The sequence below is a fragment of the Orbicella franksi genome, chromosome 6 (assembly GCF_964199315.1).
Source record: "Orbicella franksi chromosome 6, jaOrbFran1.1, whole genome shotgun sequence".
NCBI lineage: Eukaryota > Metazoa > Cnidaria > Anthozoa > Scleractinia > Merulinidae > Orbicella > Orbicella franksi.
Genome location: NC_138150.1, coordinates 1,456,865 through 1,474,311, shown reverse-complemented (window position 1 = coordinate 1,474,311; position 17,447 = coordinate 1,456,865). Strand labels below are relative to the sequence as shown.

The window sequence follows — 17,447 nt, the reverse complement described above, 5'->3', positions numbered from 1 at the left end:
CTCTCAAAACCACTCTTTACTTTCACAATCATGCTCCTCTCTTGGCTCGTGTGATCCTTCGAATTGAAACGAACAATACCTCGCGCATCACAACGGAAATGTTTGGTTTGCGACACTGACAATACTGAAGAGAGTTTGTTTTTCAATGCTCGTTTTATTTCTCACTACATCAAGACCTAAGTGTGTGCTCGTTACAAGCAGATCATACAACTCTTAACGTTAAATATTCTACACTACTTAATATTAAACATAACCGATCGTCCGGCCTGGTTCATTAATCTGTGAATGTCCACACAAGTTTTATTGAAACTGTCGTGTCGTGTTTCTTCTATTAGTGAAGTGCAACTTTACTGTGTTGTGTTACGATTATGTAGTGTGACTAAACTATAATTTCTACTAGTTTGTTGTGTCAATTTGCGATCATATTCTCTGAAAGAACAGTCTCGTAGAAAAGATTTCCCAAACGAATTTCTTGGCAGATTCTCTCCAAAAAGGATAGGTTACAAAAGTGATAGACAACTACCCTCGAAAGATAATCGTCTGCCCTCGAAACAAGCTCCTGAGTAGAACACACTTAAAGGGGCTCACTCAAGGTTATTGAAAAGTTTAGCGTCAATTTTTCAAATTCGTCGTTTGTAATCCGTGTTAATCTTCTCCATTCTTAGCCATCCTTGTTCCTTTATGGTTTATCATTATGTCTTTGGTGCTTTTCTATGTTATTAAACTGTTATTTTCAGGTTCCCTACCATTTAAAGGTAATTTTGTATGTGGCCAAAATAACTCAAAATACCGTGACTGAGCTCCTTTATACAACAAACAAGAAATCAGACTATCATTTTCTTTCTCTCTCTATTCTGAAAATAAATTAATTAAGTCGACGCGTGAGAAGTGCAAGAGTCTTGGGTGGTTTGTACTTGCCAACTTCAAACTAAAAAACGCAAGCAGCAGTGGTGGTAAACATCGTGTGTGTCAAAAGAACTGAGAGTGATATGTCAGACACGAAAGACCGTGTTTCACCGAATTTCCAAACACTGGGAAGATAGTTGAAAATACGATGCGTAGCGAAGTATTTTTGACGAATTTCGAGGTGTTTGGAAATGCGGTAAAACACTGATATATCTTCTCGATCGAAACTACAACTAGGAAATAAATGGAGAAATAAAATCGTTTAAATCTTTGCTTATTAATTAAGATCAGATATCCAAACACCGTCACGGTCATGATTTCTTTTGTTTAAACTTAATGAAAATTGAGTTTGAGAACAAGATAAGTATTATAAATAATAATTCACCGCTGCTACTTGATAAAACGAAGTTAATACTTTTTCGAGTTTCTGTTTTTTTCTTCCTGGTTTTAACTAATCATGTAATCTGTATGAACAGCGCAAGTAATTGTTCCTTCCATGTGTCGTGTCTGTGAGTCAGTGTGGAATTCCTTGTCCTGTTGCTCTTTCTTATTATGCTGTAAGTGTCAGCTCGTCTCCTACATCGAGTTCTCCGCCACCGTAAGACACACCGTCCAGTGCCAACTGTTAAATGAAAACACGATAAGATGAAAAACCCTCACACCAAATAAATTTTGTGAAGTAATGAATGACGCATGCTTTAAAAACCCTTATGACGTACAAAGCACGCGCGCCGGTCTTATCTAATTCCTATTGGGCCATCATAGTAAAAATCTCTATGTACGCACGGCCGTGCGTATATAACATGACGTATGTAGTTTCATTTTAGGTGTAAGATTTCCGTCGAGTTTAGCTGCGAGTTCCTTTTGTTAAAGTGTCGGCAATGTTAACATCATCCTTGGACATTGTCTAGACATTATCTGTTCCTCGAAGTTCACAGTTTTCCTCAAGCTACGCTCGCGGAAAACTGCTTGCTTCTCGGAACAGATAATGTCTGCGGACAAATATCCGAGCCTATTTTCGCGCCAAGTGGAGGCTGTTGTTTATATATATATTTCACATTGACACTTACGTTTTCAAGAGTCCATCCATCAAATAACCTTTTTGCTTTTGTTTCAACCGAGCGCCGTTTCCTGGTCTTAATGTCACCCTCAGCCTCAAGGGCTACTTTGACAGAGTTGATGGTTCCCACGTCTGGGAAAGGCAGCTTGTGTGTCTGTACACTAGAAAGGATAACGAATTTACAAAGAAATATCCAATTCAATTCAGTTCAATTCTTTTGTTTACACTACGTTTTACGTTTTACGTTTTACGCGCGTTTGTAATTTTCCCAACCATACTATGATAGATGAGTAATCGTATGAAAGCTTGAGCAATTTTTACATCACACCGAAAAGTATAGGTAATCGTATGAATGCGAATGCAATTAGGACTTACACCATGAGAGATATTTGAAATTTCTCTCAAAATTACACAAGCCCTTAGGGGAGAGCAATTTAAAAGAATTTTCAAATAGCACTAGTACTGCATGGAAATCCTTTTAATTTTGAGAGCAATTCAAGTATGATTCGTAGTGTGAATCCTAATTGCATTCGCATTCATACGATTACCTATACTAATCGGTGTGATGTAAAAGCAATGCATCTGAAATAGATCACAACATGAAAATGAGTGCTGAAAACAAACAAACAAAAAAAAGACCAACGATTTGCAAAACTAACATTTAAAATCAAAAGGAAAGTAACTATGTAGTTGTTTGTTGAAAAAGGTTTTTACCACATGGCCACCAATAATTTGAGTTAGAAGGACTTGGAGGCCGGTGAGGATTGGAAAACAGTTCCGAACACGAAACGAGGGACATTTCTGATCCTTCCAGGTGTTGGAAGACGTGCGAAAGAAACATGAGATATACTCAGTAGAGCAATAATTGAACAGTTACGGCCACGAAATTTGCGAAAGAAAAAGATGACTTAACGTTAGAGTGGATCAGTTGCGTCTGCGTCATGGAAAAAAACAGTCGTTAAACAAAATTCGTTCACTCGCACATGTTTCAACACATTCATCTTTTTTCCTGCGTGCAATGCATGCGGCAAGCGAATAAATTCACGTGCATGTACGCCGACAGAATTTTCCTTAAATACGATGGATTGAGGAAACAACGTTTTAGATTACAAACACTCGCATTTTCTACAATTTCGTCAAACGAGAAGCCGCGAAACACGAGTTGGGAGAAAACGAAATTACGAGTGTAGCCGACTGATACACTGCTCTGACCAAACACAAAAATACCCAAGATATGAAAACACAGCAAGGGCAACAGTAACAACATTAGTACGAATAACAAGAGCAGAAACAATAACTTACTCGCCACCCTCGTTTTCATCGGCATAGAGTTGTCCTCCCGATGTGACAAGCTGCCAAGGCGAGGCACCAGAGTTACCCACGAGTTTTACGTACACATATCCATCGGTCCCATGGCAACAACTGAGCCAAGTGTTCTCCTTGGTTGACAGAGTGATTGTGTGATCCACGACTGCAAACAAATATGCGCCATATCATTTATACCTCACTCACAAGGCCTTAGACTGGATCAAGCCGACGTCTTCATCATGCAATTTACATGCACTCGTTTGTAAATAATTCATTGACGCGCGAGCTTTCAACGCTTAAGTAAGCCTGAAAGCGTTTTCTGAGAGGTCTAGATACAAGCACGCGGATATTGTTTGAGATAATTTAGAATCTTCCTGGATTTTCATAGAAATTCTGAATATTTATATTAAAAATATATGACATGCATGTTAAAAATTTTGCATATGCCTAAGGCATTTTTCAGTTGTTTCTTCGAGTTCGGAGCCGCTCAATTTAGTGCCAACGCTGATCTATTAAGAGGTTTCCCTGAATGATGTATCCTATGAGCATTATAGCAGCTGGTGTTAGCCAGTACCGACCATGTATGTGGAGGCGCGGTGATCTCATGGTTAGTGCGCTCGCCTCCGGATCGAGTGGTCCGAGTTCGAGACCTAGCTGGGGACATTGTGTTGTGTTCCTGGGAAGACACTTCACCCTTACAGTGCCTCTCTCCACGCAGGTGTATAAATGGGTACTGCTGAACTTAATGCTGGGGGTAACCCTGCGATGGACTAGCATCCCATCCGGGGGGAAGGGAAGGGGCGGGAGTAGAAATAATCTTAGTCGCTTCATGCTACAGAAACTGGAGATAAGCGCCGGCCTGATGGGCCACTTGGCTCGTATACAAACTTACAGTGCAACGCAACTTACAGGATGGAGCGTTACTGCATTCGTAATATGAGTTTATCTTTTCCAAATCATTGGCATCCATGTGAGAAACTGCTCCTAGAGTTTCAGAAGGATCGGATTTGGACTCCATAGTTGTAGCGTCAGTGCCATCACTCTGTTTTTTGCCAAAGGCAGTATTCTTGTATTGCATGATGGAGTGCTTGTCGTACGAATATCCAAAGTTGTTCTGGCTTCGCATGTCGAACTCCGACGAATACCCTGCCAGCGAATATAACAAAGAGAGGAAAATGAGTAGGCCAAGCTGGTTCACTCTAGTTTACGTGAGTTTTTGTATTTTGCGAGAACCAATTTTTGCCATTGGAAAAGACTGATTTTTCTTGCTGGGTATAAAATTTTGCGGTTTTGGGAAGTCTTGTTTAATTGAAATTTCAACGTTTCGCATTTTTTTAAATTAAGCTGCATGTAATTGACAAGTGAAAAAACATGTAGAGATGTTGAACACAGTAATCCAGTGATCAGTTTCACTCTATCACAATTAGTCGTGTTCCTGTGGGGCTGATTATGCCGGTAATGAATTAGCACTAACATTTCATCGTTTTGTTTCTGCGGAACGAAAAGGACCTTTGTAAATAAATAGAAGCAACAAGATTCTACTTGTAATGTTCGAATATATAATTTCGCCAGTGGAGTAAATTTTTGCGGAGAAAATTTGTGCGGGAAATTATTAGTAATTTTTTTTCGCTGGAACTATTCTTTGCATGCGGATGGTGGAGAAAACCGCACAAATCGCAAAAATTAAACCCGCTAAACTTTAGTGCCACATAATAGCTGAGCGCCAGTCCCACCTTTCTTCCTCCCCTCCTCCACAATTACAACTTTGAACGCTAACAGCTTCAAGAGTGAATAACATACCCCCCTGGGGGGGGGGGGGCTCCCATATAAAAAGGACGGGGGTGCTCGTCGGAAGTTTTGAAAAGAATCCCTAAGAGGCAACCGGCACGCGGCAGGACCCTGTTCTGCGGTATTTACGCTGCAAAAGCGTAAATACGTCTTTATCATGAAAGCTCATTGGCTACTTTGGTCACTGTACACAATTAAATATTGTTTCTTGTAGTTAATTTCTATCTGTATTCATTTTTCCTATATCATTGTGAACCATCTCACGTTAAGTTGTTTTTCTGTAAATAGTGTGCGATAATAAAACTGAAAACTGAACTGGCCATGGCTTGAAATTTCTTTTACCCCTAAGAGCTAGGTACCAATTCTGAGACAAAATTAAAAATCAGTTGATAAACAAATATATTTCGGGTGTTTGGAAAACCCGAATAGCGATTAGTCGCGAATAGCGAATAGTATAAATAGTGTGAATAGTCTCGAAAAGTGCGAATAGTGGCGAACAGTCTCGAATAGTGGCGAATAGTGGCGAATAGTGGCGAACAGTCTCGAATAGTGGCGAATAGTGGCGAATCGTTGCAAATAGGGTACCCAGGTTCTCGCAGTCATCCTCGCAGTAACGTGGGATGGGATTTTCCCGCTAGAAAGCAAAGACGCGTATCAGGACAAAAGGCGAAATGTGGAAAGTGAACTGATCAACATGACACGAGCGTGGGACAAAGTTCACTTTTCACATTTCATTTGACATTACCGAGCTTAAAATTTACCATCTTTATTCACTTAGCACAAAAAGTGTTTCTTAACGTAATTTCTTTTCTTTACACCGCTGCAAAAGCGTAAATACGTCTTTATCAGGTTATTCTTGTGTTTTCTGTTTTTTTAATGTCTGCGATGGACAGCTTTAGCCTGAGTCCGGAGAAGAAAAGGTAATAAATTCAGTGAAATTCTGTTGCTTATTTGGATAATTAATTAACGCAAGATATAGCTTAGATGTTTTTTGTTTTTATAACCAGGTGTTTTCAGTTGATAAACTGACACAGACCGTGCTTGGTCGAATTTATCATCGTCCGCGGATAAACGCTGTTGCTCCAAGTAATCAATTTCAACGAATCCAGTCCAGTGCTGAACTAAAGTGGTGACTGTTGACGACTATGCGTCACTATTCGCGACTATTCGTGACTCTTCGCCACTGTTCGTCACTATTCGCCACTATTCGCCACTGTTCGCCACTATTCGCACTATTCGCACTATTCGCACTATTCGCACTATTCGAGACTATTCGCACTATTTGTACTATTCGCTATTCGCTATTTGCGGCTATTCACTATTCGGGTTTTCCAGACACCCAAACATCTCCTGTCATATATTTTTCGGTTTGATACCCTAAAGGACCCTAAAAGGTTAGCGAAAGCTCGCTCTGTGAACCTTTTGAGGCTCTAAGAGGTACCAAATTAAAAACACTCTTTTAACCCCTACAAGGTACAACGAGTTGCCCCGTCCTTTAAATTTGGGGGTCCCCTCCCCGGTAACATACCGTCCAAAATATTTTCGTTGTACACTGTAATGTACTGATCTCGGTCCAGCCTAGTGTGCTCGTGGTAAAATCCCAGCATATGCATTATCTCGTGAGCAATCGTTCCCCTGTTGTGACATCCATTTCCTAGAGTGATATCTTGACTATCTCCTATGTGTCCTATCCAGGAACTGCAGCTATACATGTAAGGAGAAAATATTCATGTATTTTAAATTCGCAGAACGGTGTCCTCCAGCCCTTTATAATTCTATTAAAGGAGCTCAGTCACGAGTTATTTCGGTCACGTACAAAATTACCTTTAAATTGAAGGAAACCTGAAAATATTTGTTTACCGTTAAGATAGAAAAAAACCAAAGAGATAATAATAAACATAAAGGGACAAGGATGGTTAAGGATGGAGAGGATTGACACGGATTGCCAACGACAAACTTGATAGATTTAGGTTAAAGTTTCCAAGATGTGCAAGCCGTGGTTAGATGGAAGGTGTGTGTGAAGTGTCCGGACTGCGCAATAAGCTGGCCTATTTTTGTTGCGTACACGAAGAATCTTCAATTGACTGTCGGATTGTGCCTGACTACAGGAAAAAAGTACGTAACGAATCTAAGGGTACCCTGGGTACCAGAGGTATTTTCTCGCACGCGGCGAACGGAAATACTTCGCTTCGCTTATAGCGGCGAAGCCGAGAGAAAAAGTTTTCGGCGCAGGTCACAATAGAGACATGAACGACACCGGAAACCGCGAAAGGGAAAAACCTCCGGCACCCAGGGTAATCTAGGTGCGACTTGTTGGCCTCTTAAGGTCTTTTGAGGGTGCCCCGGGCTCACAATCTTTATGCATTTATTTATTCAAATGCCAGGGTGATGTCTTATACCGATGATACTGATGTCCAAACCTAGCAAAGTCATTTTGCAAACTGACAAACTGGCATTTGTAACCTAATGGTTAATTCGTGTCGTCAGCGCCTTTGTTTTTCATAGCTGTATCTATAATCTAGCATGTGATTTAAGAGCTAATAAAGAGGATGCTGTTGTTGTCGTTATACTGTCACAAAAAAAACCAACAACAACGGAGATTTGTGTTTTAAAAGTGTCGTTCTCAGCACTGCTTTACTCATTTTCACATTCCAGCACCGTTTTTTTTTTCCAAGATTCAACACTCCAGTATGTTTACCAAAACCATAACGGTATTATTTGGCCCTTTCTTTATTGTAACCAGGCGCATCTCCAGTCAGTCGACACCACATAAGATGATAATGGCCAGAGACCTTGCATTTAAAGACTGACACACTGATGATTATAAGTAGTGTTTCCTTTGGTCAATGTTGAGGCGCAATGGCCTCATGGTTGGCACTCCGAGCGGTCTGGGTTCGAGCCCTGACCAGGGACATTGTGTTGTGCTCTTGGGCAAGACACTTAACTCTCACAGTGCCTCCCACCGCCCAGGTGTATAAATGGGTACCGGCGAACTAATTGCTGGGGGTAAGTTGCGATGGACTGGCTTCTCATCCAGAGGCGGGGGGGGGGGGGGGAGTAGAAACATTCCTAGTCACTTACTGCTAAAGAAACCGGGATAAGCTCCGGCCTGATGGGCTACTTGGTTCGTGTGCGGACTTTACCTTTACCTTTCGTACGTCTGGTCGATACTTACCCATTTCCGCTGGTGAACTCCACTTCATGATCATCTTCACTTCCTTCAATCAAATCAATGCAGGTGTCTTGCGATAACTGGTGGATGACAGTTTTTGCCCACTTGATTGCATCGGAATTCATACTACTGGCTTCAAACATAAAAAAAAAACAGAAGTCTTGAAAACTACTTTTAAAACAGACGGCGGCTCGAGATTTCTGTCTGCTGAGGGTTGGCGAACGGCTAATTAACTGTACAAGTGAAGAAACTTTCAAAGGTCGATAGAAACCGAGACAGCTCATTATCATCTAATCAGGAGCCCATCACTATGAGCGTGCAACTCCCATACTAAGCCTATGTCACGGCATTTTTATATACCGGTCTATTTTTAGGCTTTTTTCCGCGAAATAGGTCAGTTCCGGTCTACATGAGCGCGCATCGGAAGGGAAAAAAAATGGCAGCCTCGGGGGGGTTGTTTTTTCTTTTTAATTTTCAGGTGAAATGAGGCCGTCAGTTGAAAATAATTAAGTCCATGCTTGTGATTGGTCACTGAAGTTCCTGCAGGGGTCTAAACTTGCGGTAAATTCAAACTAAAAATAGATCGGTCTGTAAAAACGCCGGGACAGGAATTTATGGAGTAGTTGCACGCTCCTAGTGGTGGGCTTCTGATCTAATATTGCTTTAGCTTTTCCAGAAATCTATTAAAATAAAATACATACGAAACACACATTTTCACTCCAGAAAACTTCGAAACAACGCCGTCGTAAAACCTTCAGTTCTGTCCTCTAAAATTCGCTTCTTCCTTTTTTCACTCTAAACAACGGACAACTGCTTACGAAAGCTTACGTTTATTTTGAAACTAAACATTTAATAGATTTTATTCGCACTATTTTAACTAGCCTAAAGGTATTCTCACACATTTTTTTTTACATTTTCTACGTACAGACAGCCACACCAGTTGTAGGACCCGTGTGGTAAATTGTATTTCTTTTTTGTTTAGTTACCAAAATAATAGGTGATGTCGACTGTGCCGTCGCTGCTTTTTGGCCAGCGGTATGCGTTGGATGCCGAGCCTCGTTTGCGGTTCTTGTACTCGTCAAAGTGATACTCGTGGTAGCTGTTGCCATAGACAGGAGCTGATAAAAAAAGGGTATATTGTTAACAAATAAAGGAACCTGAAAAAACATGAAAATCATTTGGGTCATGAATTCAGCGAGTTTAAACAAAGGAAATCATGGCCGTGGTGGTGTTTGGATATATGATCTTAATAAGTATAGATTTTTACGATTTTAGTCGTCCGTTTTCTTCTTAGTTTTAATCTCGATTGAGACGGATAAATCAGACCCTCAAAACAGTTTTTGAACACCTCGAAGTTCGTCAAAATTGCATTGCTGTGCGTCGTATTTTCAACTCTCTTCTAGGTGTTTGGAAATGCGGTCAAACACAGTCTTTCGTGTTTGATATATTACTTAATTATCCAGTATGCAATCGTATATTTCTCTGACGGTTCTTACCGCGTTTAGCTGAGATGGTCTCCAGTGGATAAACCTCCTCTCTATCTGGTGCAGGTAATAAGTGTCCCCGCCTATTCAGAAAATGGCGGAGTGCTTTTTCACGAACTTGGCCGTTCTCTGCCTCACTACGCTTGGACCCGGAAGGGTTGTCTTCCACCGGATAGTCTTTAATCGGGAGTTCATCAACAGTAGAGTCCATGCCTTGAGGGGAAATACACCACATGAGAGCTATCTTTTAAACAATCTCACTGTTTTCTAAAGTAGCTATGCAAAGCTGGTATGCAGGCAGAACTGTTATCAGAATAGCGCCTGATTGTCGTTGAACGCCGTAAAGGCCACACTAAGGCCTCTTTTGGACGTATTTCGTTTTAAGATCTGTTTTTAGGATGGGCGTAACCGAGAACGAGTAAGGTTTACTAGAAAGGAGTTGCTTATTTCAATTTTATCGAGAAATAGACGAATCTCTCCATAGATTTGATACTGCCAAATCCTATTTCTTTTCTTTTACTTCTTTTATTTTAAACCAACTAATGCCAATAACAAGAGATGAAGAGACCGTCTTACGTTTCTGTTTAAGTAACACTGAATGAAATTAAAAACCACGTGCAAGGTAAATAACTCTTAAAACACAGTCACCTCAAAATAATTTCTTTTGTTCAAAATTTGTTTGAATTTGTCACCCTAGGAAGAGGGTGGGCCAGGAGTGGGCTTAAGTTATCTGACAGGGGTGGGGCGGGGTTTATTAGAGAAGCAATAAACTGCAAGGCTGATACTACGTGAAAAACGTTTCGAGACACCAACATGACATGTTTAGGCTGGCCTTGTCCAGCCACATTTATTATTTTGCTTTTCGAGACACCAATCTTGACACTTTGTCTCCTTGCGCTCCGAAACATGTGATGTGGCAACGTGTGTTTCGGGGCGCAAGTGAGTTCAACGTACGGAACTTGATATAGTGCACGGGTCATTTTGCAATTTATGTGCGTTGGCTGTTGGGCTGGCGTTACATATCTTCGCTACACAGTGCTGACGAGCCCCAAGAAGGGCGAAACAGCTGTCCACTGTTGCGATCCTACTTTATCGGTTCTTGTCATGTTGGTGTCTCGAAACGTTTTTTACTTAGTATCAGCCTTGCAGTTTATTGCTTGTCTTCATACATTTTTTGGCTGATCAGATATCTTGTAGATCCTACGTTGGCAGCGTTTATCGTATGCGGTCCCTTGCAGTTTATGGTTTCTCATTTATTAGAGAGCTGGGCCTCTTCATTCTATGTCATTTACATTCCTCTTAGTCTTTGAGAATTCGCCTCGGAAGAATAGTATATGAGGGGGGCGTAATGGTTTGCGGTGATGCGGTTTTGCGTTATTTTTTGTGCGCTTTTGCGGAAATCTTTATTTTAACCTGCGGTATTGCGGTTTAATAAGACTAAGCGGTTTGCGGTTTTCATAAATTTTCGATCGCGGTAGTCGGTAAAAGAGAATCTGCAGCCGTCTGCGCTTTCCAGTTATGACAGGGCTCGTATTCGGGATATTTGAGTTTGAAAACCAGCATCTTCACGAATTTTCACCAAACAAAAAACTCGCGGAAAGCTTGCATTGTGTAACATTCGAGTGGTTTCCAGTGCTGAAGTCGTAAACATCGATGTTTTTCAATTGTGTAACTCAGCAGTATTCGTGCGGGCGCGAGCGCACTTTTATTAGTTCCACAGCAACATAACAAAGTCGTCCCACAGACGTGTGTCAATTATTACAGTATTATTTTATGAGTGCGATGATCATACGTTGATTAACATTAACGTACACTTTTATCAAACTAAATAAGGTCGTATTTCTAATGAAATGGCGAACTAGAAGTAATAATGACGGCACCGTAGCACATTTGTAACTACGGTTTCGGTATTTTGGTAAATTTCCATGCGGTACTGCGGTTTTTTACGGTTTTTTACGCGGTTTTGCGGTTTTCGGACCCCCCTTACGCCCCTCTCGTATATTGTTAACAAATAAAAGAAGAGTATATTGTTGACAAATAAAAGAACCTACAAAAACATGAAAATCATTTGGGTCATGAATTCATCGAGTTTAAACGGTTTAAACAAAGGAAATCATGGCTGTGGTGGTGTTTGGATATATGATCTTAATAGGCATAGATTTTTACGATTTTAGTCCTCCGTTTTCTCCTTAGTTTTAGTTTCGATTGAGAAGATAAATCAAACACTCAAAACGGTTTTTGAACACACCTCGACGTTCGTCAAAATTGTACCGCGGTGCGTCGTATTTTCAACCCTCTTCTCGGTGTTTGGAAATGCGGTCAAACACGGTCTTTCGTGTTTGATATATTACTTAATTATCAGGTATGGAATCACATATTTCTCTGACGGTTCTTACCACGTTTAGCTGAGATCATCTCCAGCGGATAAACCTCCTCTCTATCTGGTGCAGGTAATAAGTGTTCCCGCCTATTTAGAAAATGGCGGAGTGCTTTTTCACGAACTTGGCCTTTCTCTGCCTCACTACGCTTGGACCCGGAAGGGTTGTCTTCCACTGGATAGTCTTTGATCGGAGGTTCATCAACAGTAGAGTCCATGCCTTGAGGGGAAATACACCACATGAGAGCTATCTGTAAAATAATCTCACTGTTTCCTAAGTAGCTAAGCAAAGCTGATTTGCAGGCAGAACTGATATCAGAATAGCGCCTGATTGTCGTTGAACGCCATAAAGGCCACACCAAGGCCTCTTTTGGACGTATTTCGTTTTAAGATCTGTTTTTAGGATGGGTGTAACCGAGAACGAGTTAGGGTTACTAGAAAGGAGTTGCTTATTTCAGTTTTATCGAGAAATAGATGAATCTCTCCATGGATTTGATACCGCTAAATCCTATTTCTTTTCTTTTACTTGTTTTATTTTAAAACAATTAATGCCAATAATTAGAGATAAAGAGACGGTGTTACGTTTCTGTTTAAGTACCACTGAATGAAATTAAAGACCAGGTGAAAGGCAAATAAATCTTAAAACATAGTCACCTCAAAACAATTTCTCTGTTCAAAATTTGTTTAAATTTGTCCCACCTAGGAAGAGGGTGAGCTTAAGTAATCTGACAGGGTGGGGCTGGGTTTGTTAGAGAGCTGGGCATCTTCATTCTATGTCATTTACATTCCTCTCAGTCTTTGAGTAGGCACCTCGGGAAATTAGGTTAAATTCATACTAGGTTTTTCTTGTCATTTCCACACTTAAACGAATTTAGCCAGATTTTATTTTTAGCAATGTTTTCTTCCGACATAAAATATCAAGTGATGTTTTTGATCAACATGCCTTGTTAGGATTTGTGCGATGCCGTCAAAGATTTTAAAGGAATACTTATTTTAAGCGGAGAATAGAAACTTTGACATAGGATCGAATTTTTCAACCGTTTCCCTTTATTTCAAAATGATGATGTCCGGCAAACTTAAATGTTCTCGACCCAGCTTACCCCGTTTGTCGGTTTCCACTGGATAAATTTCTTTTTCGGGCGGGTCATCGCCTGCGGAGTCCATACCTTGTGGAGAAATGCTTTATGTCAGTTTCCAATCTTTCGTTTACGATTGCTTAACTTAAAAAGGCATAAATACCTTGCGAAGAAATGTTTGATGTCAGTTTCCAATCTTTCGTTTACGATTGCTTAACTTAAAAAGGCATAAATACCTTGTGGAGAAATGTTTGATGTCAGTTTCCAATTCTTCGTTTACGATTGCTTAACTTAAAAAGGCATAAATACCTTGTGGAGAAATGTTTGATGTCAGTTTCCAATTCTTCGTTTACGATTGCTTAACTTAAAAAGGCATAAATACCTTGTGGAGAAATGTTTGATGTCAGTTTCCAATTCTTCGTTTACGATTGCTTAACTTAAAAAGGCATAAATACCTTGTGGAGAAATGTTTGATGTCAGTTTCCAATTCTTCGTTTACGATTGTTTAACTTAAAAAGGCATAAATACCTTGTGGAGAAATGTTTGATGTCAGTTTCCAATTCTTCGTTTACGATTGCTTAACTTAAAAAGGCATAAATACCTTGTGGAGAAATGTTTGATGTCAGTTTCCAATTCTTCGTTTACGATTGCTTAACTTAAAAAGGCATAAATACCTTGTGGAGAAATGTTTGATGTCAGTTTCCAATTCTTCGTTTACGATTGCTTAACTTAAAAAGGCATAAATACCTTGTGGAGAAATGTTTGATGTCAGTTTCCAATTCTTCGTTTACGATTGCTTAACTTAAAAAGGCATAAATACCTTGTGGAGAAATGTTTGATGTCAGTTTCCAATTCTTCGTTTACGATTGCTTAACTTAAAAAGGCATAAATACCTTGTGGAGAAATGTTTGATGTCAGTTTCCAATTCTTCGTTTACGATTGCTTAACTTAAAAAGGCATAAATACCTTGTGGAGAAATGTTTGATGTCAGTTTCCAATTCTTCGTTTACGATTGCTTAACTTAAAAAGGCATAAATACCTTGTGGAGAAATGTTTGATGTCAGTTTCCAATTCTTCGTTTACGATTGTTTAACTTAAAAAGGCATAAATACCTTGTGGAGAAATGTTTGATGTCAGTTTCCAATTCTTCGTTTACGATTGCTTAACTTAAAAAGGCATAAATACCTTGTGGAGAAATGTTTGATGTCAGTTTCCAATCTTTCGTTTACGATTGCTTACCTTAAAAAGGCATAAATACCTTGTGGAGAAATGTTTGATGTCAGTTTCCAATTCTTCGTTTACGATTGCTTAACTTAAAAAGGCATAAATACCTTGTGGAGAAATGTTTGATGTCAGTTTCCAATCCTTCGTTTACGATTGCTTAACTTAAAAAGGCATAAATAATGTATTACTCGTTGTTCCTCTCCTTTGCTCAGCTATAGAATATTTATTCAAAAGTTCTACAAAAGGCCAACTGATCATGAACCACAGCAACAAACCAAAGGAAAAAACCAATGAAGTAGAAACGAAGTCAAACTGACGAAAATAAACAAACAAACAAACAAAAATCTTATTTATAAACAAATTAGAATCTGCACATCACGCGATAAAATAATTGACCTGTATTATTTACCAGAAACGTTGTGATCGGACTCATATCGTCCAACGAATATGGTTGCTGGAAGTCTTGTCTTATATCATATCTAAGACCGTAAACGACATTGCACAGAGTGTGAGGATGATTAAAAGGGGTAATTTGTAACTTCTATTATGACGCCTTGTGTTCGGCGGCATGTGGAGTAACAGATATTATAACACTTGAAGAGGGCTAAAATTAATTTAATATTGCCGTTGGGTGTGTTCATTACTTTACTAAGAGGTTATTCTATTCGTATCAAGTGGCCTTTGTAGCTCAAAGATCTTTAACTGTTATATTTTAATGTTATCAACGTATTTTGTTTACAGTAAAGCGCGTCAAAAAAAGTTAGTTAAGGTGGCTCAAAACAGTTTCCAGCACTTTCCAAGACTTAAATTTTGATGGGTCATCATAACCACTCATTATATATCAGTTGATGCTACAATCATGGTATCAAAAAAACTGCCCAATTATTGGCGAACACGTTGCTATCATTTTCGTGGCACAATAGATTACCATAGCAACAGCATTATCTGCTAAAAACACCCTTAATTATAGTTTTAGGGGCTTATAATTCGAAAAGGGCATTTTAATTTTAACCGGCTAAGAACTCAAAAACGAGCTCGGTGACTCCCGTTTTTTAATTATCAAATTTTGATTAGCAGGATAAGGCGCAACTTTTGACAAACTTAAAAATAAATACTGTGCATTGGGTTCAGGGCCAACTTATATTTTTTATTTATTTATTTATTTTTTTTGTCCTTCGTTTTGCGGTGTTCTCTTCTCTTTTTTTTTCCGTTTTGTTGCGTGATGTTGAAATATCTCACACTGCTTGTGTCGAGTTTTAACGATGGCGCTTATCTTCGATCCCCAAGACATGCAAAGACAATTGTGTGACAGCCACAAAATCAAACATATAGCTCCCTAGTTTTTGGGAATTGCATATCCTTTTTAGATTTATTTGCAGAAATCTAATTGCAGAAAACGCACTCCATTTTAACGGTAACAAAACTAACAAGCTACTTAAGGTCGACAGAGTTTAAACGTAAGGAAAGCAACAGCTATGAATAATAAAAAATGCCTTATGCAAACAAAGGCTGCAATATAAAGAGGACTTTTTCGTGAAGATTACCGGATCACAGTAAAATAATAAGTGATGCACATCTATTTTAGAAATTGTAAACTAACAAGCTATTTTTCACTTACCATTTGGCTTCCGAGGGAAAGTTACTGCCGACGCTAAAATCGCCAAGAACACAAGTTCTTTCAAAAGAAAAGCCATTATTCTGACCTGTTCGTGTTTCAGCTTAACAGAATAAGACAAGGCAATAAAGAATGGTAGTTTTGACTTGCAATGTATCTCCTTAAATAATCAAATCAACGCACCACAGGGGTTGGGAACTAGTCTATAAAAACACACAAGTTTTACGATGCAAAGTGTAATTACAAAATCATTTGCTTTCGAAAATTACTTTCCATTCTCTGCAAATAGCCGTTTGTAATGATTTATTTTTTATCCTTAAAGGTCGGACCCCATTGGCGAAGAAGATGAATCAGATAATGATAAGCAGTATAGATTGACAGCATGTTATTTCAATAAACAAAATACCCTCGGAAATTCGATAATGACGGTAAATGTCATTCGCTCTTTCATATCAACGCAGGCCTTGTAAAACAAAGATAGCTAATTACATTGTCGTAACCACTCAATTCACGACTTAAAAAACCGAAGTTCTCTTAAGAGAAAAATATTTCGAGATGTTTTGAGATAAGTATGTGTTTCGTGCAGTTTATGTCATCGTCAAAGCTTAAGTCACCACGCTATAAAGATTAATAGCACACTACAACAGCATCAGGTTTCGAAACTTCATCAATCGGCCAGTGGTATTACTGTCATTACGTTGTAACGAAACAAGATTACATTATCAATGCTAATTATAATGTCAGTTTGGGAACCGATAACGCTCGCTTAATTATCTCGAATCGGCTTCGGCCTATTATGACTATCCCAGCTTTTCAATTAAACATCAGTTAGAGAAGATTTTAATGCCCCATAATGACATTTCATTAAATGGGCATTAACCCAGGGTTGCGCTTTTTTGGAGATGTTTGCTTAATGGCATATTAAATCACAGCTATATGATATCCCACAATGTCGTGTCATTTCTGATCATTTAAATATGAAATTGAATAGAGCATGCAGATAATAGACCACAGACTTGATTTTTATCAAAATAACAATAAAATCCGATAATTATTTTTACAATCTGTTTTTGTACTGCATGCTTCATAAAACACCGCTGTAAAATTTGCAACTTTAGCTGGTACCGGTTGTAGCTTCCGTAAGCTGGTCTTTAATATCAACGTACCAAAGGGGGTACAATAAAACGTACAATTCCAAAGAACCGTGCAAGGCACGTTGAAGAACTGTTTGGTAATACGGTCCAAACTGCAAAAACAAAAACTCGCTGCCTTCAAAAACGTCCCACGTGCGATACCCTGGGGGAATGTCACGTGACACTACAAACCCGGATGTGACAAACCGGATGTGACAAACGGTAGCCACACCGGTTGTGTATATATCATATTATCCGACAAATTGAACAAATGAAAATTTTGTTACTCAATATGTTTTTCGTC

The 17,447-nt window shown here is 39.2% G+C and overlaps 1 protein-coding gene across 1 annotated transcript; it reads right to left on the bottom strand.

Annotated features, from left to right (window-relative positions):
* Window positions 1–78: 78 nt before the first annotated feature.
* Window positions 79–8,832, bottom strand: LOC145489047 (embryonic protein UVS.2-like). The gene is made up of 6 exons (XM_081467944.1): window positions 8,238–8,832; window positions 6,591–6,766; window positions 4,184–4,420; window positions 3,269–3,437; window positions 1,977–2,127; window positions 79–1,528 (listed from the first exon to the last, which is right to left on the bottom strand). Exons 1-6 carry the CDS (start codon window positions 8,522–8,524, stop codon window positions 1,457–1,459), a joined length of 1,092 nt encoding a protein of 363 aa, XP_081324070.1. The 5' UTR covers window positions 8,525–8,832; the 3' UTR covers window positions 79–1,456.
* Between the last annotated feature and the right edge of the window lie 8,615 nt (window positions 8,833–17,447).